This window comes from Cygnus olor, chromosome 10 (assembly GCF_009769625.2).
Source record: "Cygnus olor isolate bCygOlo1 chromosome 10, bCygOlo1.pri.v2, whole genome shotgun sequence".
Taxonomy (NCBI): domain Eukaryota; kingdom Metazoa; phylum Chordata; class Aves; order Anseriformes; family Anatidae; genus Cygnus; species Cygnus olor.
The window spans coordinates 18,854,686-18,877,988 of record NC_049178.1 but is presented as its reverse complement, the minus strand read 5'-3'; the positions used below and the strand labels follow the sequence as shown (position 1 = coordinate 18,877,988).

General features: G+C 38.3%; 1 protein-coding gene and 1 long non-coding RNA gene across 4 annotated transcripts in view; one reads left to right on the top strand and one right to left on the bottom strand.

Moving 5' to 3' along the window:
- LOC121075455 (contactin-3-like) overlaps positions 1-23,303 on the top strand; it is a 97,447-nt gene that overhangs the window by 67,651 nt on the left and 6,493 nt on the right. For all 3 annotated transcript variants that reach the window (XM_040568753.1, XM_040568754.1, XM_040568755.1), the window contains 10 exons: positions 3,812-3,948; positions 6,232-6,361; positions 7,636-7,786; positions 14,985-15,112; positions 16,514-16,689; positions 19,701-19,818; positions 20,942-21,100; positions 21,183-21,332; positions 22,063-22,133; positions 23,001-23,235. In XM_040568753.1, coding sequence (XP_040424687.1) covers positions 3,812-3,948; positions 6,232-6,361; positions 7,636-7,786; positions 14,985-15,112; positions 16,514-16,689; positions 19,701-19,818; positions 20,942-21,100; positions 21,183-21,332; positions 22,063-22,133; positions 23,001-23,235 — 1,455 coding nt within the window. The remainder of the gene's footprint in view (positions 1-3,811; positions 3,949-6,231; positions 6,362-7,635; positions 7,787-14,984; positions 15,113-16,513; positions 16,690-19,700; positions 19,819-20,941; positions 21,101-21,182; positions 21,333-22,062; positions 22,134-23,000; positions 23,236-23,303) is intronic.
- The window catches only part of LOC121075456, a 97,870-nt gene continuing 95,910 nt past the window's right edge, over positions 21,344-23,303 (bottom strand). Inside the window, exons 14-15 of the long non-coding RNA XR_005822969.1 lie at positions 23,096-23,173; positions 21,344-23,007 (exon numbers count right to left, since the gene is read on the bottom strand). This is a non-coding gene — a long non-coding RNA (uncharacterized LOC121075456). The remainder of the gene's footprint in view (positions 23,008-23,095; positions 23,174-23,303) is intronic.

Here is a 23,303-nt window from a genome sequence, read left to right as displayed (position 1 = left end):
CACAAATTATTTACAAATTAGGTCTCAACACAGCGTCTGAAAAGTGTCAGCTTCTTCAGCCACTGCTTCAAAGAGCCTCGGCACAGTCACTCCTTGCAGTTGGTCTTCGCTCTCACCAAACCCCAGAACAGTCATTGCAAAGAGGTTTCTTAAAAAGCTAAAACAGTGGATCTTTTTCCCCTTGTGGCCAACAGGGATTCCCCTCGGTGTAGTGTAGTAACAGTTGTTCTCTTCAGGATGACCAGCCTGGCCTATTAGCTGGAAGCAAAAGGTGGTCATAGTCAATAAAAAAAAGATGACTGAGTCTTCTTATCAGGCTAAATTTCGTTATTACACACTTGTATCACTTTTGCCTGTGCGACCACAAGTATTACAAGGAATATATGAGGCAATATAACAAATGAAGTAAAATGTAGGCTGATGCTTTTACAAGTAACTAACTGTGAGGCTGATGGCTATGTTTTTTAGAAAATCAGTTACCTACAAGTATTTTGTCCTAAGGGAACCTCTTATGAATGTTTCGTGAAGATTGTACTGCAAGTTCCTGAGAATTGCAAGTATTATCACACAGTTACAGATTCCTATCATGGTCACAAACCCTGTGCTACAAACTCCCATTAAAATTCACTTCCAACCTCACAACTTACAGAGCATCATTTTTTTTTTTTCATCTCAATGGAAATGTGTTTGCCTGTTCCCTGCTGAAGGAGGGAGTGGTGTCTCCAGAAAGAGGTTTTTTACCAAGTCATTACAGTCTTTGTTCAGGGGCACAGATACAGTGGTATTGTCTCCAGACTGAAAGCAGATGTTCTAAGCAGGTAACGTTTGCCTACCAGTGACTAGACTTGAAGAGGAATATGGTTGTTTATTCAGAATCATTTAGGTACAGTTGGGCAGAGCTCAATAAAAAGGGCAGTGCAAGGCTTGGAAAGTGGTGTTTATCTTTTGGGTGTTTATCTAGGATACGTAGATCTACCAGTACATGACCTTCTGTCTGCACTTTTCTCGGTTGCTGCAATGTGGACATCTTTACTTTTGCCAAGATTCAGAGTATTTCGTGGAATACTCCTGGCTGTAATTGCCCTGCTTAAGCTGTCTACTCAATTTTGAACTGTTTAGTTGAATGATATTTTTCTTAAAGAATTTCCAATATTTTCTACAGTCATCTTTAGAGACTTTTTAGATGTGGAAGATTGAAAAGGGTATTTTTCTTTCTGCTGGATTCCTTGGTCAGTAATTGAAAGAGACAAAGAGCATCCGTCAAGAAAATCACTGAAGTCTACATCAACACTTTCTTGCAAATGCTTAAGCACCATGAATTTCACACACTGTGGAAAGCCAAACACTGGGGCTTTGGAAGCTCTGTTCTGGTTGTTTCTGTTCTGAGTGGTGGTCTTGCTCCCACACTTTCAGAGAAGTTTGTCATATATGCCTTGGAGACTTGGGAAAAGCCTCCTATGGAGACTGCCTGACATAAAGAGTCCTAAAATGCAGATTTACAGTGAAGTCGGTGTTTTTCTCCATAATGAAATTGAATCCAAGATCTTGAACTTGAAAATAGACCACAGTTAACCTACTTTCAAGTGAAGATATGCAGCAGATGTGAAATACTGCACATGTATGGATCCATCAATAATTCACGGACTGTTGCTTGTTGCATAAATATTTAGGTATGCAAAGTGCAGGAAGCATGCTGACACGGAGGACTGAGCTTTCAGCCCCTTGATGCATGTGGGACAAATACACCAAATGACAACATGAGACAAAGCAATGGCTCTTTCTTGAACTCCAGTGTAGTAACGTTAGCTTTCAGTATTTAACCAACATTAATATCAGTAAGATAGTACGTTTGTCTGATGCAAAGATTAGGTTATCCTGTATTTCAGAGCTAACCTTGGTAAAGAGAGTGTAAAAAAATATATGATCCCCAAATCAGTTAAAGGTATTAATCCTCATGTGGTATGAGAGACATGCAAAACAAAAGAAACAAGAGCAGGTTTCACTGTCAGCAAATACTGGTTGAATTCCAAACCCTCCTAAGTTAATATCTAAATGAATACGTTCTGGTAAATTCTTCCTATGAGAAGTTAATCCTGAATATTTACACACAAATCAGAAACAGAATTAATCCTTGTTATCCTAAAAGTATGGTGCAGTATGTGATCATGTTGAGATCTTATCGCTGCATTTCAGAACATAAGATGGAGAGAGAATTTATGTGCTAGAAAGGAATGAATCTTTTTAACAAAATGAATACTAGCTCTCATCCAAATGTTGGTCTGTTGGTCTCGTGCCTTTGGCAATGGAATAGGTTCAGCTCCCAGCTGTGCTGCAGACTTCCCTTCTGACCATAGGCAAGTCATTAATTTTCCTGGTCTGAATTAATTGCTGGTATAATACTATTGTAGTGAGAAGTTCAGCGGGAATTAATCTGACCTTATGTGCTTCCAAAAGTCATCTATAAAATAATGGTATTTTCCTTTTTTTTATCCTTTTTTTTTTCTTTCTATTTGTTTTGGTATGAGAGTGTTAGAGCCTGTATTTAAGGAAATAAAGGATTAAATTTCAAATGTCCTTTGTGTTTTAGAAGCTGATGCTTTCTATTTAGTAGCCAAAGTCTTCCTAAAAGAAAGTCTTCTAAACATTTATCTACATGGCTGTGTCTCATGTACATTATATAGCTTTTGCTTTTTATATGGGGAAAAAAGTATATAATGATAAGTATATATAATATTTTAATGTAATGTGTCCAGATTATCCAGAAACTAAGGTATATAGTTGTCAATGTACAGCACTGTCCTGCTAGATCATCAATGTCAACATTATTCCTGAAGTAACAAGTACTCAGAGATGTCTAAAGATATGTCCTCATTCGGTGCAGATTTCTAGTAGAGCAAGGAACTTTAAAACTTAGCTTTTTGATCCATAGATCAACTAGAAGCTTTCAAAAATTTGCCTTTTGATTTGTAAATATTATCGTTATATAAATATATAGTATATATTACTTCCTTAAATGTCTTGTAACATCTTTCTTTGGTTTAGATATTAAAAGCAAAAGTGTTTCTGATTCATATCCTAGTGCTAAATTACTTTTCATCAGTCATCTTAAGTTTAATCAGACAAACATATAGTGCAAATGCAAATGATTCTAGTTTAGAAAGTTTAGCTCCAGTATTTATTTATTTTTATAGGAAAAGCTGTAGCGTTTTAAACTATACTTTTACACTACTAATTGTGTTTTAGATAGTTCTGAAGGATGTATAGTTTTAATAAATCAAAATGTTGTTCAAAAATTAGCTATTTTTGTGGACTTTGCTAAGGACTTTTTCTGGGTTGCATCACCCAAAGGCTGTGTTATGTCTACTGCTATCAAAACCAGTCTTACATCTTTATGTTTTCACCCATAGAGGTGGATGTTAGTACTGAAAACAATTCAAATGGTATTTGAAATTAAGACTGACATACCATTACATTTTTTAGGACTTAACGGATTCTCTTCAATATTAATTTGATGATTTGGCTACATCAATTATTTAATTCCAATATTGCTGCTAATTTCTTTATCTTACATTTACCTCAATTTTAAAGTTGTGTTATTTAATCATTAGTGATTTTAATATTGGTTTGACTGGTTCAGCTTTAGTGATCTGTAATCTCAATTTTCTTTTGTTTTACTACTCACAGTAAAGATGTTTAGAAGGAACAGTGAGTAATTTCTTTCATTAGGTGATTTGAAGCAGAACCAGTGCGAATCTCTGGTGGTACAATAGCTTGTTAGAGTCTTCGTTGTTGATACGTATTTCATCTGCAGCAAAACCTCACTGGATCCAGACAATAAAAGATACCGAAGTTGCCGTCGAGGACACCTTATACTGGGATTGCAGAGCAAGTGGGAAGCCCAAACCGTCGTATAGGTGGCTGAAGAATGGAGAACAGCTGTCAATAGAGGTAACATTCACTTCTGAAAAACACGATGACGTGCAAAAGTAGCAGTACCTCATACAACAATGAGAATTCACAAAAGTTCATGTATTAATGTCCAGAGAAATTTTTTTATATAATTTTCATGTTTGTTTGTCGAGAGCATCCAGTTGGAAACTTCAAAAGCTGATACACCAGAAACACAAAGACAAATTATATTACACAAAAATAACCTAAAAGGAGATTTAAAAACAATGGTAGAACCAAAGAAATAATTACATAAGGAAGGATTGGAGAAAGAAGTAAATTAAAGTTACTTCTTAACAGCCATAAATAAGGGATGGAGAACTTAAATTATTTTGTTATACTTGCCGTTGTAATTTCATTAAAGGTAATAAGAAAAGATTTTCAAACTTCTTGAGGAAAGGAGACAAAAATTGTAAAAAGCTGCAGGTCACCAGTGTTTGATGCAAAGTTTGAAATGTACATAGCAATGTAACATAGTTCTTTGCTTTAATACAATTGTTAACCTAGTGGAAAGTAATACATTTGGTGACAAGGAAAAACTGTTGTACTGAGGATGTCTGCCAGATCAGGAGTGCAGAAAAGCATCTGATACCCCTATTGATTTTAGTTCTCACTGCTACGTTGAGAAAACTGCAGAATTCAGGTTATCAGAACTATAAACCAGGGGCAGTAGCCCATAGTAGGAAGGCATTTTGCCCTTAGCCAGTGCTGTCAAGAGTACTTGAGTGTTGTGCTCAATGTTGGCACCCACAGTTGAAGAAGGGAGGACTGCTCAAGTGAATTCAGTGGATGGCTATGAAAAATGATCTAAGCACTGAAAAACAATTCTTACCATTCAGACTGTTATAGTTATATGATCACTGAAAGGATTGGTAGTGTTTCATGGACAGGTTCAGTGAGGGAGTACAAAATATCTCAGTGATTTAAGAGCGCTGTTACTGTATTACACAAAGTCACTGAGGTAATGCACTATTTTACCTTACCAGTAAGTATAAAAAATACCTTCTCTCGTTCAGATTTTGCAATTCTCCACCATGGAGCATTGGTGTCAAGCCTTTAGGCATGATGTAAGGGAATAAGCGTGGCTTTGGAAACGCTTAAGGGCTGTACGCTGTAGGACTAACTCATTAAAGGCCGGCACTGAGGAGGCAGCAGAAGAGGAGTTCTTTGTGTATCATGAATTGTCTTCAGCTCCTTTACTGCAATAATCCTCCTTCATGCTGGGTCTGCTCCACAAAAGTTTCCTGCCAGGGTTATTCTGCTAAGCTCCTCTTCCCCATAAATGAATCTGACGTAAGGAAGAATAAGAGCAGCTCAGGATGCTAGAAATAGGATCAAGATGTGGAGATTCAGGCCTGTTCCTTGTAGGGCCTGTTTTGTCCTTTGTCTAACAGCCTGAGCACCTTGCAGTTAACGGGGAAAGGACCTGTTAGGAAGGGAAGGAGCTGAGCTGAGCTGCCTTAGCCAGAGTCACCCTTCAGTGGGGCCAGCTGTAAGCAGCCCTTAGCAGAAAGGGCAAAGAGGGAGTACTGCTGCAGTAGGCCTAGGGAGCCATATCCGGGGCATTTGTTAGGCACTGCTGCTCAAAAAAAAAAAAATATATATATATATATATATATTTTTAAGAAAATAGTTTGTCCCTCTCTTTATTATTGTTTCTCTGTCTTTCCCCAGAGGAGAAGCTCTTCTGGTTTTGTCTTTGTCACTGGTTCCTTTTGTCACCAGTCCCTATCACTCCATCCTTCAAAGTAGTCACTTCTTACCATAATTCATGTAATTTTCAAAGTAGTATCGAGGTGAGAAGCACCCTATACTTCAGTAGCTTTGTCAGCTCTGAGGCACTGAAATACATCTTCCTTTTAATGACTGTTGGAATTTTTTCTGCATAGTATTACAGAGAGCTCATTAACAAATGGCAAGTGTGAAATCTCTAAATAGTATGAAATGCCAGTGCCATCTGTATATTTTGGATGCTCTAGTCTGCTGTGAGGTGCTTTGTATGATTTTGTCCGCATTTCTGGGGAAATATGAGGGTATTTGAGACTAAAAAGCCTCTGTGAAACCAAGCAAGTTTGAAGAATTGATTTTATACGCTGCATTGCTAAATCTCAGTGCTACCATACCATGATACGGTTATATCAATTATTTTCAACTGTTCTCACATATATGCTGTTACATCTACCCCATTTATCATATTTATGCTTTCCTATTCATATTTCTTACTTATTTTAAATTTTTCACAGGAAATATATCATCAATAAAGGTATTTTTCTTAATATTCAGGGAAGGATCCAAATTGAAAATGGTGCACTTACAATATCAAATCTAAATCTGACAGATTCTGGCAGATACCAATGCATAGCTGAAAATAAACATGGTGTCATCTATTCGAGTGCAGAGCTCAGGGTTGTAGGTAAGATTTTCCTTTCTACTAAAACAAAGACCTCATTCTCCCTCTCCACACCCCATCCACTACTCCACCTCGTAATTATTTCTACTTTATAACTCACTCTGTTGCTGTGACTGAAATAAACAGTTTTGGCAACCTAATATCTTTTTATCTGCAGTGCCGAGGACTTTATTCATCTATTTCCAGAGGATTCGCAGTCCAATCATTCATTGTTTTAGAACAGAACACAGATACATTATTAATTAGGGGAAAAGCAGACACAAGGGCTTGGACACAGGCCTAGAGATTAAAACCTCTCACAGGGTCTGGAATCAGCACTGGCTCAGCACATCAGTCAGCTGCACTGACCTTCTGCAGCGTGGCTCCAGCGTTCCCAGGGGAGCAATGTCATTTAAAAGCAATAGGCTGCTCTTGTGTGCATCCATTCTTGATCGAGGGGACAAAGAATTGTCATTCAGTCATTCAAATGATGCGTGCTGGAGTCTAGAATAAATGACAACCATTTATTTGAGGGAAACAGTGAACTTGCAGAATGCCATATGCATTGATATGTTTGTGCAATTTCTGCTTCCAACATAGGAAGATTGATATCAAAACTAAGCCTGTAAGAGCAGTGTGTTTTGGGGCATGAGTTATTTCCTTTATATTGTATAAGGTTACACTCAATCAGCAGACTGCTCACTCGATCTCATTCTCCTAAAATACTGAATTTCCTTCCAAAGTTCACTGTTGACATAGATAGAAGCCATGTGCCTTTTCTTAACTGCTAGCTGATACCAACTACACCCAATACCGAAGGAGCTGTGCTGTAGTTTTGTGTCATTTAACGTACCTGATGTGGCATTGTACTCTGACATGAAAATAGAAGCCACACAATTCCTTGAGTTTAAATGAGTTTTAATGAGTTTTAATGGTGTTGACTGCCCTCACTGAACTTAGACAAGTCATGTAAGCTCAAGTTCAGCAAAGCGTAAAGTTAGGCATGTGCTTGAAGCTTGTTGGGTTCAGTGAGCTTCAGATCAAATAAAGTCAGTATGATCTTACGTGCATACTTCATTAGGTGACATACTTTGCAAAGTGGAAACCTTTACTTTTTGTATCAGTGTAAGGAAAAGAAACACATAATTGCCCAGCAGTAGATGTGTTGGAATTATCTAATTCATTCATGTTTTTAATTATGGTTGGAAGTTGAGAAGTGTCATGTAAGTGCTAAATAGTAATATCATTACTATAATTCAAGATGCTTTATTTCACTGTTAGTATCCCTTCTGTTTTAGCTTCTGCTCCAGATTTTTCCAAGAATCCAATGAAGAAAATGATTCAGGTTCAAATAGGCAGCACAGTTGATTTTGAATGCAGACCAAAAGCTTCCCCTAAGGCCAAATCTTCCTGGAAGAAGGGAGGTGAGCAGCTACACGAAAATGAAAGGTATTACGTCTATATTGGTTTATTTGTTTTAAGCTTACAAAAAGTGTTTTTAATGTCTTTTTATGCAATAACATCATCTGTAGATCCAAATGGTTGTAAAGCCTCTCTGGAATCTGCCTAGCTGGGGGAGCTTGGTTGTTTTTTAATTGTCATTGTGTCTGAGCACTGAGAGACCATGTATATAGCTTTCTTTAAGGTCAAGGGTCAGCTTTTACTTTCAGTTTAATGTAGAGTTTGGCCTCATTTAGAGAAAATCAGGTACTGACAGAACACCTGGAAAGGCAAAGCCTATAAAACACTACTAAAAGCCTTCAGCAAAATTCTCTGAAAACAGTGGCAGGCAGACGGTTGAGGCATATTACAGCCACGATGATAATGTGGCCAAGAAACAGAAAGAAAAAAAGAAAGAAATTTCCAGTTGGCAAAAATTAATAATTGGGAGGTCTAGAATAGCACTCTCACCATTCTAGTATTTCGATTTTTGCTGTTCTGCTACCGTGTTTGTTTTTCTGGGGAAAGTTATTACAAAGATGACTCAAAGTTATAGGTATATTTTAAAAGATCTATGAAAATATGCAAGGTTTGCTATGTAATTGCAAGAGGGACCTGATGAACCCAGACAACTGAGCTGAATGGTGACAGATTAGTGATGTCTAACCTGTGTACAGATGTGTAACATGCTGTACACATACACTTTGGAAAGAAAACCGCTTCTATACAAGTATTGTAAATTAACTGTGAACACTTAGGAGAGTGATACAAGCATCAGTGTGCAAAGGTGGGTGTAAAGGTGGGGTGACTTTTTCAGCTTTCTGTCTGAACAGACACCGGATCTGGTCTTAATGATTGCTTTGAATTGCCCTTCAAAAGCTGTACGCACTGGTTTCAGTCGTGGCGATGGCAGCAGGCAAAAGAAAGTAATGTTCAGTTTCAGAAAATGCTTTGAGCACACCTAATGCTGCCTGCTTACAATTACGCATTTGCTTGAAAACACAAATTAGGGCTTTTAGTTCTGCAAAGTGCAGATATTTCCAAAATATGTCCCAGACTGTTTCCCACCGTATTTTTGATAACACACTATAAATGGCTTACAGAGGGAACATAATAACAAGCCAGTACTCCTGAATTAATCTAAATGAAGTCCACTTTCCTTCAGAGAAAAGGAGAAATGTGATTCTTTGCAGAAAGCACCATAGTTCATTACTGTCTGCTATGGATAATTACTATTCATTAATTCCTTGCAGTTCTACAATTCTTCCAATTCAGGAATGGGTTTCCAATTAGCAGTATATTTTTCAACCATTAACTAAATTTCTAAGGGAGAAGTCGGTATTGGGGGTGTGTTGGGGCAGAGTGTGCCTTTTTTAATTGCAGAGAAAGGGATCGGTGAGTTCCCAAAAGGGATAACGCAGGGCACGCAGGTCCAGCATGCTCTCTACCTGGGAGAGGCAGAACAAGCTTAAGTACATTTGGACCTCAGACCTACAGTAGCATTCAGGCTCTCTCATAGAGCACTCCTTGAGAAAGAGATTGAGGGAAGAGATTTCCCCTCACTTTACAATTCCTATTTGCATGTAGAGAGCAAGCAGAGAATTCACAGTCTTAAGAGTACAGCAGGTTGCTTCCTTTCTGGAAGTTGGCTCCTGCGAGGGAACAGCTCTTGCCCTGTATCCCAAGTGTACATGTAGATACATACATGTATAGTTCCCCAGTCCCTTTGTCCTTGAGTAGTTAAAACTATATTCTTGCTGGTTTGGTAGGTTTGCTTGTGGTGTACCGGACTTGTCAGCTTTGTTAAAGTATGGGGGCGATGGAATATTTTGCGTGTTTTTTTGTGTAAACTTAGGCAAATGTTGGAGCTTATCCTCTCTGGAGAGTATGCCAGCACAGTCATGTCCAGGCAGTCCCAAGCACACTCCACCAGCACTCTGGTACAATAAAGCCAAACACTCCATTACTTCGAAGTATCCTTGGTATTTCATTTTAAGGAATGTTACATTTCACTGGGGTTACTGATCACATTACTTTTGTAAAGCCTGAAAAATCTTCATTTTGCTGGCACTGTTGCTTGTATTTTTAATTTATTTTTAAATGATACTGCGTTTTCAGTATGTAGAAGATCTGGATAATGACTCAGTAAATTTTAATTAAATGAGCTGAATCTCATGTATCTTGTGGAGGGGAGAAGATAGAAGTAAAAATGGATTTGTGAGCCTCTGGACTGAGAAATAGCTCAACATTAACAAGATGCAAGATTGTATTCTTTGTTTTGCAAAATGTGTGACTTTTTTTAGAATATCTTGAATAAAGAAAGCTAGACAATGAAGAACATTGGAATGTAGAAAGCATTAAGGTACATGGATCACTGTAGAATATGCAGAAGCAAAGGCAAAAAAACAGGAATTAAATGAATTGGGTACTAAAGCAAGAAATACTTCCCTCCAAAATAGTTTTGGACCTCTGAAACAAATCATTTTGGATGTAATGAGCATGATAATAAAGAATTAGCAATAATTATCTTGTCTTCAATGATGCCAGATCAGGTACTGAGTTTAGGAATCTGTGATTAACTGGCACAGGTCAATTTTTACCCGGTATTATGGTTATCGTGTGTATCACCATGCTAGGAGCCGCTTGTATTCACTTAGGCTGTTCTTTCCCAACCAGCTCATATAATAAGGCCTTTAATTTTTTTCTGTAGAATATATTATATCTGCAGTCATTAAACCTGGTTGTTTTTATTGTAAATGATTCTGGGGCGGCTTCTACTGATGGTAGACCACAGGCCCCAAGGCCTCTATGGGGGCAAGCCTGCCACCTTCTCTGTTGAAAGTTGGCCTAAGAAACCCCATCTCCTGGTGGATGAGCTTTTATTTTTCTTGTATCCTCCAAAAAATGAGTATTCGTCATTTTAACAAAGGTTAAATGCACTTGATGCTAGTTTAACTCGCATCTCCATCAAAAAAGGCACTAAAATATGACAGGTCCTAGATAAATAACCCTTTTAAAGATTTCTTTAAAGATATTTATATTACGTTCTAATATGTGGCTGAAGGAAGATTAAGATTGTGAGATCATGCAGAGCAGTATTTCAATGTAAACAAATCCACCTTTATTCCTAGAGCTTTCTAAATTTACCAAGAGCAGAAAAAGATGAAAAGATACTGCAAACTTTTAACTTCGCTAAGAAGCACTGCAGTGCAAGTCTCTCAAAATAATTTTTAGTTTTAGCATCTTTAACTATGGCAAAATGATGTCAAAGTAAGGGGGAAAGAAAAGAAGAGGAGTTGTTCCTGATAAAATGTTGCATAAGTCTTATAAGGATCAGTGACTGGTTTTATCGTCACTGCAGTTTGAATTAAGTACTTCTACTTCATTTTGCGTTGCAGTCTGAAACGCTGTGATCTGGAAAGCAACACATTTACTTACCAGCGCTTCAGTAAGAGCTTATTTTGGCTGGCTTTCTTGTAAAGTAATCTGGTTTAATTTAGTTGGAATTTGCTTGATATATGAAAAGCAGTTTTGACCCACATTTTCACTGATCCTTTGTACTGAAGAGTTATGAACAGGAAAGTAATACATTTATGTTTGGTATCATATTAATAAAGGTCTAAAATACTTGGCTTTTCTGATGAATAATCTGACAAATATAAGAAGGCAGTAATTATTTAGTTTAACTATGTCTGTTATTTTAGCAACAAAGTATTCTAATGGGAAGATGAGATTAGTTAACAGTTGCATTAATGACACCAAATTTCAGGTGGCAGCCTTGACTCGGAAGGGCTGGGATCTTGGATCCTGAGGCTTATGCTGGCCCTCAGCTGTGTGTGTGGTTGTACTGCACCAACACTTCCATTTAACGGGATTTTGATGAGTAAGGCAAAAATATGTAAGCTTCTAGATAATACTGACACAGTTCTCTAAGCAAGCAAATATGGGGACAGTGAACGTGGAATACCTGGAATGCTCTTACAGGCGGTCAGTGAGGTCAACAGATTTCGGATTGGCTTCCTGGAGCATCGCTTGCTCTCTAATCCCAGATGATATTTGTCTCAGTATCTGTAAATATTGAAAATAAGGTGTGGTCCGTAACAATAGTAAAATAATTTATCAGTATTAGAAGTGTATGAGCTTGTTCCACAGTTGGATCTCTGCATGGTCAGTTGTGATTAACGTAACTGATAACAAGTGATAATCTGAGGAGTAAAGCACACCTGACGTACTGGGTGGAATTAATGGAGTCTGTAACCTCACTGAAGTCCCTCAGCTGTTTGGAAGGCCTGTAATGCCAAATACACCCTCCTAGTTCAGGGGAGAACAGGAAATCTCTCCTAGTTTTGCCTCTCCAGTCAGTAACCCTAAAGTCCTGACGTTGGTTAAGCCCTCTCCCATTCTTTTGACCTCAGTCAAGGAGCATAAGAGTGTGGACCTGAGTTAAGACATGTAGGTGTTCTAGGTATTTTTTATGCCATTCGTTTGACTGTTGGAGAAAAGAGTCTTCTCAGAGACTGATTTCCCACAGGCTTGCTCAAGAGGATGATTTCATTTTTGTCAATCATACTTTGATCTGAGGAGCAGATAGATCCTAAATCAGTCTCCAGTTTTGCTAACACATATATGCCAAAGCATTATTCAGCCAATTATCTTCGTTTTACAGGGCTAAAAAGTTTCTGCTGTTTGCCAGCACATCAGAAGTATGCAGGTCATGAAATTCACTCTGAAAATTGCTGGCCTTCAGCAAAATGTATTGGAAAAAACTCTTGTAGATACAGGGAACACTAAAGGGTGTATTATTTTTCTGTGTTAGAAATCTAGATCGCTTCCTGGCAGCAGGCCAGCCGCAGTCTGTTTGTTTTGTAACAGCAAGTGAATATCTAATAATTTTAAGTGTACTAAAAGCTTCGGTTTCTCTAATGCTTCAGCAGGAAGGGGTAGAGCTATTTCTGGAGTTTGTGTTTTCATAAGCTGCACTGCATGTACTGCTTTGTATTTGAAAAAGTAAAGAGTTGCTCGTTCTAATTCACCGGTAAAGATTTTGACGATAAAAATTTTCTTGAATTGATTTGTTGTTTTTTGTTAGTTTGTTTGTTTTTAACTCTGAAAACAAACCAAAAAAAAAACAACTTAACTCTGTCTTGGTTTTAATAAGCCTATTGCTTCGTTATTTTAGACAAGCTAGGCTTGAAGATAGCTTAGAGCACTCCAAAAGTGATTTGCTTTAATTAAACAATAGGCATTTTCTATTTTATACCCCTGCTCTATTTTTAGTTTGTTTGATCTAAGGCATTGTCAACCCTTTTTTTTTTGTTTGTTTGTTTTTAGCTTTTTTTTCTGCTGGAAACTGCTTCAAAGTAGATGATGCAGTACAAGCCCTTGCAGGATATACAGATAGAAGGTCCAAAAACTAAGACGCTTCCTTGCAATCATTATTTCAGTCCAGAAAGTCTTCCCAGTCTTGCCCTGCAGCCAGTGCTGCACTTCCCTGCTTGCGTTACCCTTCATCAGCTGGCACAGCACAGGCAGGTTCACGCAGCGCTGCTCACGCTGAGCTGGTAGGTGCAGCCTTTGAGTGACAGAAGAGCAGGGAACTCGTAGCTTCAAACGGGCATCCTGCTTAGCCCAGGCTTGGGACAGGTTTCGAGAAGAAAGGTAGTGCTCCCAGTTCCCAGCTAAACACGGCAGCCTTCTTAGCTACTTCTTGTCATATGTATTTAAGTGTAGAGGACTGAATCTCAGTTGGGACAAATTATTGATACAAATTTGCCCCACATATACTAAAAATAAAACAGCAGGGGTGTGCATTTAATTTTATACTGAATAAAGCAGCAGGTTAATAATGAAGTACATGAAAGAGAGAGGACCAAAAGTCCACACGACTCTCCTGAAGAGGGAAGACAGCAATGTTAAGTTTCATGACATTTGCCGCCTTCTCTGATTATACTTATTTTGACAACTGTGTAAGACTCTCCAACTAATGCGGTTAGAGGTTTGCCTCGAGTATTAATGTTGTTTGCTGTTCTGTTGATTCTATTTAGCGAGATGTGGGGTGTTTGGGACGTTTCCAAAATGCCTGCTAGCTAAGGTGCCTAGGGACCTGGCAGCATAGCCTCGCCGTGATTCATTTGATGCCTTTGAAATGGATTGGTGTGATATGAGATAGAAGCTCTGAAGCCTCTTGGCTCAGGTGTATCAGGAAACTGTGTTTACTTTTTTTTTTTTCTTGCAATTATTCTGAACGTTTTTATGTACAGCTGGTTCTGTAGCTGCTCCAGGTTATCTCTCGGTTGGTGGAAGGTCCTGCATCTAAGGATATGACAGATGGAAGGCCCAGAAAGAGGGAATTAAATTAACTTTTCCTTTAGGTCCTTACAGTGCTGTTGTCTGGTATGTCAACTCTACTACTGGGATGTTGGTGCTCTTAACGTCTGTAACAGTAATGCACGTCTCCTTCGGTTTACAGTTTTAGGAGTGTTTCTGTTTTGTTCCATGCTATCTGTCCGCTGGGCATGATTCTGACTGCCTGAGTTTGTTTGGAATGGAGGGAATTTTTTCCCTCAAGTCCCCCCACAAAGCATACCTCTGTCTGCATGTCTGCAGGTCACTGCTGCATAGTGTAGGCGAGGAGACGAGACAGAAATCTGCCACAGCATGAAGTCTTGAGACTGCTTTCTAAACAAAACCTGAATTCATACTTGCATGAGCTCAATTCTGCTCTGAGGAGTCAGTGGTGCAAATGAGCTATTGACTTGAGTGAGTCCAGCGTGTTGGGCTTGTATATGTGAATACTGAAAAGTGCAAAATGTGGATTGCTTATGAAAAATCCTAGTGCATCATCCCCATAATGATATGGTTATTTCAAAGCTGCCATGCAAGACTGTGTAAACAACATGATGCAGCTGAAAATTATTCCAGTTTCAGTTGGTACAGCTGGAAAAGATGAAGTTAATGTGGGGTCTCTCAGGTACATACACGTGTACATATCTTAAACATTGGTTCTCCTGGTGTCCAAAATAGTAACTGAAGGCGGGGTGCAGCTCTGTTGTGTACCATCAGTAACAGAGCATCAAAACTTTCCAACACCAGCTTGTTAGTTGATGCGGTTTGATCTACCTGGTGTAACAGAATGAGTATTCAGACATTGCATCCACAAACCAATGCGGCAACTTTTAAATCTTTTCTCTTTTAAAATCTCTTTTAGAATCATGTTCTTAAAGGACGGAGGACTGAGAATTGCCAACGTGACGAAAGTTGACACTGGTAGCTACACCTGTGTGGCAGCAAACCAGTTCGGAACAGCCAGTGGGACAACAAACTTGATAGTTACAGGTGGGTGAGCTGGAAAGGGAGAGGGTCATCTGAACGGTGATTTACATTGAACTGGAAACTTTGCAACAGAAGTCTGCAATGATGTGAATTCTGTTTCCTCTTTGAACAAATAACAAATATGTTGAAAAGTAAAGTGTGAGAAGTTATGCATTTAACAATATATAAAAATAAAAGAATAAATGTTTGATTAGTTGACAGAAAAGAGACTGACAGATGGTCTTTGGTTGGCAGAGATGTTTCTTAGCCCTGGGATCTCAGATCAGGGAGTTCTGAATGCCTTCCTCCACTCTCTTACATACTTAAATACTACACAATGCAATTATACTTCTAAGTACTTCTTAACTTGTTTAAAAAAAAAAAAAAGACAATGCATGCCAACCAAAAATATTTAAGGTCATTATACAATCTAATCCAAAAACCTCTTTAGCGCTAAGGAACTATGCACTTATTTGTTTATGGAAAAAAATATGGAAGAAGCTCCAGCTGCGGGAGTGTTCAGGGACTCCACAGGCAGTAAAATATAAAGTCTTTTGAAAGCTAATTGTGTACATAATTACCGTTAAAAGGGTTCTTGCCCCTTTCTCCAAGCCATCCATTACTAGCTGCTGTCTTAATATACTGGATTAAAAGGACAAGTGGTTTGTGAAGTTTAGCTGAATACTGGCTTTTCTCATGATGTTCGTTTTCTGAAGATTGGAATATCTGAAATATTCTCCAGATGCAAAATTATTTAATATCCTACTGCATAACATATCCTATATATCTCATAGATCCAAACAGAATTATTTTGTTCAGTGAATTAACAGCTACAGATTTTCAGTCTGTTTCTAAATGATTCATGCCTTGTTATATACCAATAATAGAATTATGTGCAGAGGATTTATGGAATGAAATTTAATTTTTGCAGTATTTACAGCACTTGATTTTTTTTCTGTTAGTATGATTCAGGAATTGCAAGCAGCTATTCTTAACGACACTATTTATGTTTGATATGATATATGGGCCCAAATATCCAGTGGATCCTACCCTATATAGATTTCCTCTAGTTTCCAGGTTTTGTTAGCTCTTCTTCCCACTCCCACCTCTTAATTTTCCCAATGGCTGCTACTACAGCTTCCTGCTCCAAAACATGCAGGCTATTGCTGAGATCCACACATGCTTATGAATGGTTATTTCATTGCTGGGGGTTGCAGGGCATTTAGCTTGGTAAAATAAAATCTACCTGGTAAATGTGTAGTGATGCAATGCTCCAACATGAGAGGTCAGTCAGTGGCATTTATAGTCCAGCTGCATAATTCAAAGTGACAGTCATTAATCAGGTTTGAAGAACACGGTAGAATTAGTAGCAGGCAAAGCTCAGTAATACAGAAATCCAATAATTGATATTTCTTCTCTCAACAGAGCCAACGAGGATTACTTTGGCACCTTCAAACATGGATGTCACTGTTGGAGAAAGTGTTGTCTTGCCTTGCCAGGTTCAGCATGATCCTATCCTGGACATCAGCTTCACGTGGTATTTCAATGGGACGCTCACCGACTTCAAAAAAGATGCCTCTCATTTTGAGAAGGTCGGGGGGGTAAGTTCGAAACACCATCTCTTCACTTCCTTGTAGATGTATGCAGCACGAACAGGCACACTTTATTTTTCAACATAAAAACATATTTTATTTTAAAAATGTTTCTTCCTTCGGGCCTGTAGAATATTCTTCTAAGTTGGAGAGAAATCATTAATTGAGCTAGCTTACTTCACATAACTTGCTGTACAGCCACCTAATGCTTTAGACCTGAAGTGTAAGTGCCTACCTCTGTATCTGAATCTGGCCCTATGTGATTTTCCCAAGAACACATGAAACATAACAATGACAGATTGAGGAACTCAACTCAGATTTTGTGTGCTCCAGCCTAAAACCTAATCAAAAAATCACATCTTTCTATACTTTTCCTACACTTGTGTCCCTAGCGTATTTCTCACCATTCTCTCTGAGCCTCCTCCAGTGAGAGAGAGAGACCATAAATCTCATTAAATATTTCTTATGTAGGATGAAGCGATGCTGCTGGTGGGGGAATGGTTACAGTAATGCTTTTCAGAATTTAGGTTTCTAATCAAAACATGAGAAGTTAAGCATTAAGACAGATGAAAGATATAATCAATTACAGCAATAGGCCTTATTTCAAGCAAGCCATGGCCAAGTAATAAAAAGACAGACAGCTGAGCATCAGCACGAAACTGGTCATTTTAAGCCTTCATAAAGTTTCCTTTCATGTCATCTTGCCAGATCTTCTGTTCTATAGGGATAGCTGTGGGTTACACACTTCTGTCTGTGAAACTCTGAAATTTCAGCACCTAACTTCTTTTTTTTTTGCCTGTAAAACATCAAAAGATTTAGCATTTAATCAGTAGGCACCAAACACACAGGACTGTTCCACAGCTTGCAATTGATAAAAGCACACCTGCATGTGGAGATGATGAGATTTCCTTGTAAGAGACATGAGATGTTTGTATATCATGTACATTTTGATAGAAATGTTTCTAGAATTACAAACTGACCATCTGTCATGCTGTAATGGGAATGCTCGGATTTCATAGCCCGTTACCTTCCAGTATTGCTACATGGCCTTTATTTATTTAGTAATATTTCCCCCCAGCTGTACTCTTGTCGTGTATACAAATAGTGATGCGAGACAGGAAAGGTTAAAAACATTCAGAAACCTCAATCTCACAGTTTTATTGGCTGAGTTAAGGATTCATAAGCTGACTGGAAAATGAAATATTTTTTCTTACTAAAAATTCCAGCTTTTTTTTTTTTAAACAAACACAGACATACTTCCAAATCAAAGCCATGTTTACGTTCCCACACCCTTCCCACACCCCCCCCCCCCCCCCCCCCAAAAAAAAAAAAAAAAAAACAAGCATCAAAAATCAGTTTTTCACAGAAAATTATCAGGCAGTCCTGAAGAAAATCTGAGAGTGAGTACTGACTAACTCAGACCTTTGAATCTGGAACATTTTTCTTGGGAGTTTGTCATAAGGGACAGAACTAGGAGTTCTTATCGAATACAGATATTTAGTTTTAGTTTTGTTTTTTAATCTCTTACTTGCGTAAAGAAGGGATTGAGGCTTGTAAGTAGAAAACTCGCTATGTTACGAAGAGATAGACACAACTATTTTGTGGACTTCGTCTGGATCCCACTAAGGGTGATGGAATAATTTCTTGTGGAGTTGCACGAGCATCGCAGTAAGTAAATAAGCCTAAGTAAGTCACAGTGCGTATTTGTTAAATGAAAATACCTGTGCGTAACTCAGCTTTGTTGGATTACATGGCAAAAGAAAATAATTTTTCAGTGGATAGATTCCTATGTAATGATGTCTTGGAAATCCCTGGCATGCATGCCTGAGGTCCCCAACATGTAGTTATTAGTGAGAACATTATGGGATCACCACCTGGTCTTGCAGATGATTAGAAAAATATAGGATGTAACACTGTCATACTGGTCTTCTTTGTTAAACAAACAGTTTATACAAAGGGGATGGCAAACCAAGCAGATTCCCAAGTAGCTCCTGGTATCACCTGCTTACACAGCCCAGCACTGGCTGAAATTGTTATGCAGTCAGGAAAAGCAAAAGCAATTCCAGCAAGTGTTGGTACTGTGCGTGCACTTCTCCTTATTTGTATTCCATCTAGCATGGAGAAAGGAAGGTGACCTTACTGTCACCTGGACTTGTCCACACTGACAAAGATTTAATCTGGCTAGGCAAGAATGTGGATACTGCTAATGGTCCGCAGCGCCATGAGAGGTGAGAGTGCCTCCTACATTGTATTATTTTTGCTGCTGCACATTTCTCCATGTTCCACAATACTTTGGGATGCTTCCCCAAAATAGCCACAAATAATTAAAATGCAGTGTTAATATTTCATTGTGGGTTTTGTTGTTGTTGTTGTCATTGTTGTTTTGTTTTTTAATTTTAGTAAAATTATTCTATTTGACAGTCCCCTTTGCCCGGATTTTAAATAAGGTTTGCTAAATTTAGTTCATGTAGAACATGATTTGCTTGTGAGTATCTCTCGCTGATCATTTCCTAAACATCCCATTCCAGTCAAGTAGATAGATTTTAGATTGCTTTCAACTTAACTTTTAGGGTATTGTAAGCAATCAGTGCTGGATTGTCCTCTAAATGCTTACATCTTTGTTTTCGTAGAAGAGCTGGCATTGTATTTATATTGTCACACATGAAAGGGAAGCAGGCAGAATTGTTTTCAGCTTGTGAGTGAGACATACTAATGCGCGTCCTACAATTTAACTACAGATGTTGACATCAGTGAACTAGACTCAAGCTCAAAAAGAAATGCTTGTGACAAAATGGCACAGCTGATTTGCATATTGTTAGAGATTTGTCTGAAATAATAGCATTCTCCATGAAAATAAATTATTCTTGAAAAATAAGGATGAAAACAGAAATACTTTCTGCCCAGTCATTTTAGGGCAACTTTATCTTCAGCTGTTTTGGTGGATATCGTCTCCACTTGCAAAATATGAGCTTAATATTAAATCACACGGTCGTTCATTTAAGACCTTTGTATTTTGACAGAGTGCATCAGGAGATTTAATGATTAGAAACATCCAGCTGAAACATAGTGGAAAATATGTTTGTATGGTGAAGACAGAAGTGGATAGTGTAGCATCTGCAGCAGACCTTATAGTACGAGGTAAATTTCGGCTTCGGTTACCATAAATTGTGTTTTCTTACTGTTGTGTATTGTAGATTACAGAAACCACTGATGATGTAGATTACAAAACTAATTCATCTGTGACTTGAATCATGTGATTCTGCCTTGCAGTTACGGAGAATTTTAGTTCAGTTTGGGATGAAGCTTGCTTTTTCCCAGAGAAATTAATATAAGAATATAATAAATCTTGATGTGTCGTATTGTCTCACTGACAGTCTTTCAAGTCACTGATGAGTGGGAACTCAGCACTGGCAGCTGTGATGTGGTTGTGAGTTGCTGCCTCTGCTAAATGACTGAATGGGGTTGGTGACTCCATGGTCCAGCATCCTTCCTGTGAAATGCGCATCTGCTGCCAAAGCCTAGGAAAGGCTTTGTCCTAGGGACACACTGGAGTTTAAAGTATATAATGCAGGCTTTGTTTGTTTGTTTTTCCAGAGCAGGAATGCTTACAGCTAAGTCTGAACTGTAGCTTTCATTGCTGATGATGCAGCTACATTTATTGCAAGAGAAAATCTGTAATCCAGGAATGAACATTATGCAATCAACATTTATTCCGTGTATTTTAAAATATGTCATGTATTTTATAATTGCTTTTGTAGTTACTTCAGCTCTATTTGCTTGTGCAGAATGAGGATTTTTCCAGAATGCAGCAGGACACTTGCCTGACTGAATAGCTGCTTAGGGTGCTGCTCAGGTGGTCTGCTGAAAAATTGCTACAGCACATCATACACTAAAACAGCTGTAGATAACAAATTGGCAGACTACAGAGATGTAATAGTAGATTAAAAGAGGATATCAAGGACAAAAGTAAAAGACAATGTGGAAAGGTACAGAAATCATGCTGAATAAAGGTTCTTGAACTAAAACAAAACCCTGTCGTATGTATAGTAGTTCAGGGTCACTATTTCAGAATTATTTTATCAGATGCAAGCTTAGTGAATGTTAAAAAACAAAAAAATATATATATAAATATTCTTATTCCAAGCTAAATTGTTTTCTTCCTTGCACAGTATTCGATACAATGGGAATCCATACTGCGATTTTAGGGATTTTCAGGGTACTGGTTTTACAAAATACCTTCTCTTTTTCAATCTTATCCTAGGCTCACCTGGACCCCCTGAACATGTAAAAGTGGATGAAATAACTGATACCACAGCTCAGATCTCCTGGCAAGAAGGCACAGATAATCACAGCCCAGTAACCACTTACACCGTACAAGCAAGAACACCTTTTTCAGTTGGCTGGCAGCGAGTTACAACAGGTAAAAAACAATTCTTGTTACAAGTTCTGTTGGAATATGTTCGACTAGGGGAACATCATGGTTCTTTTTATCTTTTTAATAGTTCCAGATGTGATTGACGGAAAAACGTTCACAACCACGGTGGTGGATTTAAATCCTTGGGTTGAATATGAATTTCGTGTAGTTGCCAGTAACAAAATAGGAGGTGGAGAGCCTAGTTTACCCTCAGAAAAAGTAAGAACCGAAGAGGCAGGTTAGTGGGTTCTTTTATTTGTTTTTAATTCAAGAATCATAGATATGTTCAAAAAAAAGTCATATCCTTGGCTCACTGCAAACAGGCTTGGCGTTGCCATCAAATATAAAAGTCTATAACTAGTTTGTTGATGATTTTTCCATTTAGCTGTGGGACAGTTTGTGTTGCATTACACATAACATTTAAATAAATTTCAACTGTATTTAGTATGCCAAAAGCTGTCTGTTCAGTTAGTGCTGCAGAGTATAAAAATGTTAATGGATAGGAAGAGGTGAATTTTGACTATTTTTTTTTCCCCTTCCTGGTGTTTGGTCAGTGTATACCTTTCATGTAATAAGCATGTAGCTCAGAACACATCAATTAAAACCCCCAGTGGTATTTGGAATAAGGCCATTGCCTGATACATCTGCATGAGTTAACCCTGTTGAAAACCTGAAGTATGCCACTGGCTTCTGGAAGTTCATAAACATTAAAGCAGATACGGCATATAACATGTGAGGTTCTACAAACGCTGAGAAAAATATCTGTCTGCCCCAAGGAGGTAAAAAGCCAGCTGACTGAAGGAGCTGGGCCTTTCCAGGACTGCTCACGCTGGTTCAAAAGCACTTGCCTTGATTTGCAAAAGAAATAGGAAAAGTGCTGGGTTAGCTTCAAAGAATGAGGTTAACATTATATGATGTCACCTTGTCTATCTATACTGCACAGACAGCTGTACATTTCTTTTTCACAGTTCCTGATATTCCCCCCTCTGAAGTCAGTGGGGGTGGCGGCAGCAGGTCTGAACTGGTCATAACATGGGATGTAAGTTTTCTGGCAAGCAATTTTCTTCACAGAATGGTTGTTTTCATTCAAACTGTTCTTAAAAGATGAGTTTTCTTGGCTGCAGCAGCTTCTCATCTGGGATGTATATGTGCTTGGTAACATTCTGCTATGTGAGCTATGCACGTTTGCCTTCCCTCCTTTGCTTGCTACTGTGCTAGACTGCGATCAGTAAGAAATTTAGTTTGTCTAAGGTGATTGCTTCTGTTCTCAAACAATTGTTGGGCTGGGAAATGGGCGTTGCTCAAAGGTGGAGCCAAAGCGTTGTGCTGGTCAGTGCAACTTTACAGTCTGTACTTTGTTACCATTAACTGTGAATGCATGTGCTAACCCATACAAAGAATCAGATACTACTTTAAGTTATGTATCCCATTTCTAATGAGTTAAAAAATGTTAACATACTATTACGTACTAATATTGATGACTCCTTGTGGTTACTTAATCATAATCACATTGGGGGAAGGTATAAGCCACTGTACAAAGGTAGTATTGGATTCTCCAACAATTGACTAAGCAATTAATATTTTTGAACTATGAATTTTGACTAGAAATTGAAAATAAGCGTTTACTCAATGGTGCCTTAAAACTAAGCACTTAGTGGAAAACAAGGAGTATACCTGAGAAGTATGAACTTCTCTTGAAGGGCAAGCCTTAAAATAGGTTCAAAAGAAAGCATTTCACTCTACCGTACCAGAGTCAATTTGTTGATGGAATGATCCCAGATGTAGTACCAGAACCTGTTTACAACCTTGGGCATTAGCATGGTGGCGCTTTCCTCCTGCAAAGCTTTTCCAGTGCTGTATGTAATGTCACAGACCAGACTTCTGTCATTGTTTTCTTTTCTCACAGCCCATCCCTGAGGAGTTACAAAATGGAGAAGGATTTGGATATGTTGTCGCTTTCCGTCCCTTTGGCACCACAACATGGATACAGACGGTAGTCACCTCTCCTGACACACCCAGATACGTCTTTAGGAACGAAAGCATCTTGCCCTTTTCACCATATGAAGTCAAAGTTGGAGTCTATAATAACAAAGGAGAAGGGCCGTTTAGTTCAGTAACCACAGTTTTTTCAGCTGAAGAAGGTATGTGGTTCTCTCCAGCTATTTAGCAAGCTATGTTTCATCAGAGAACATAGCAACAATTGATACAA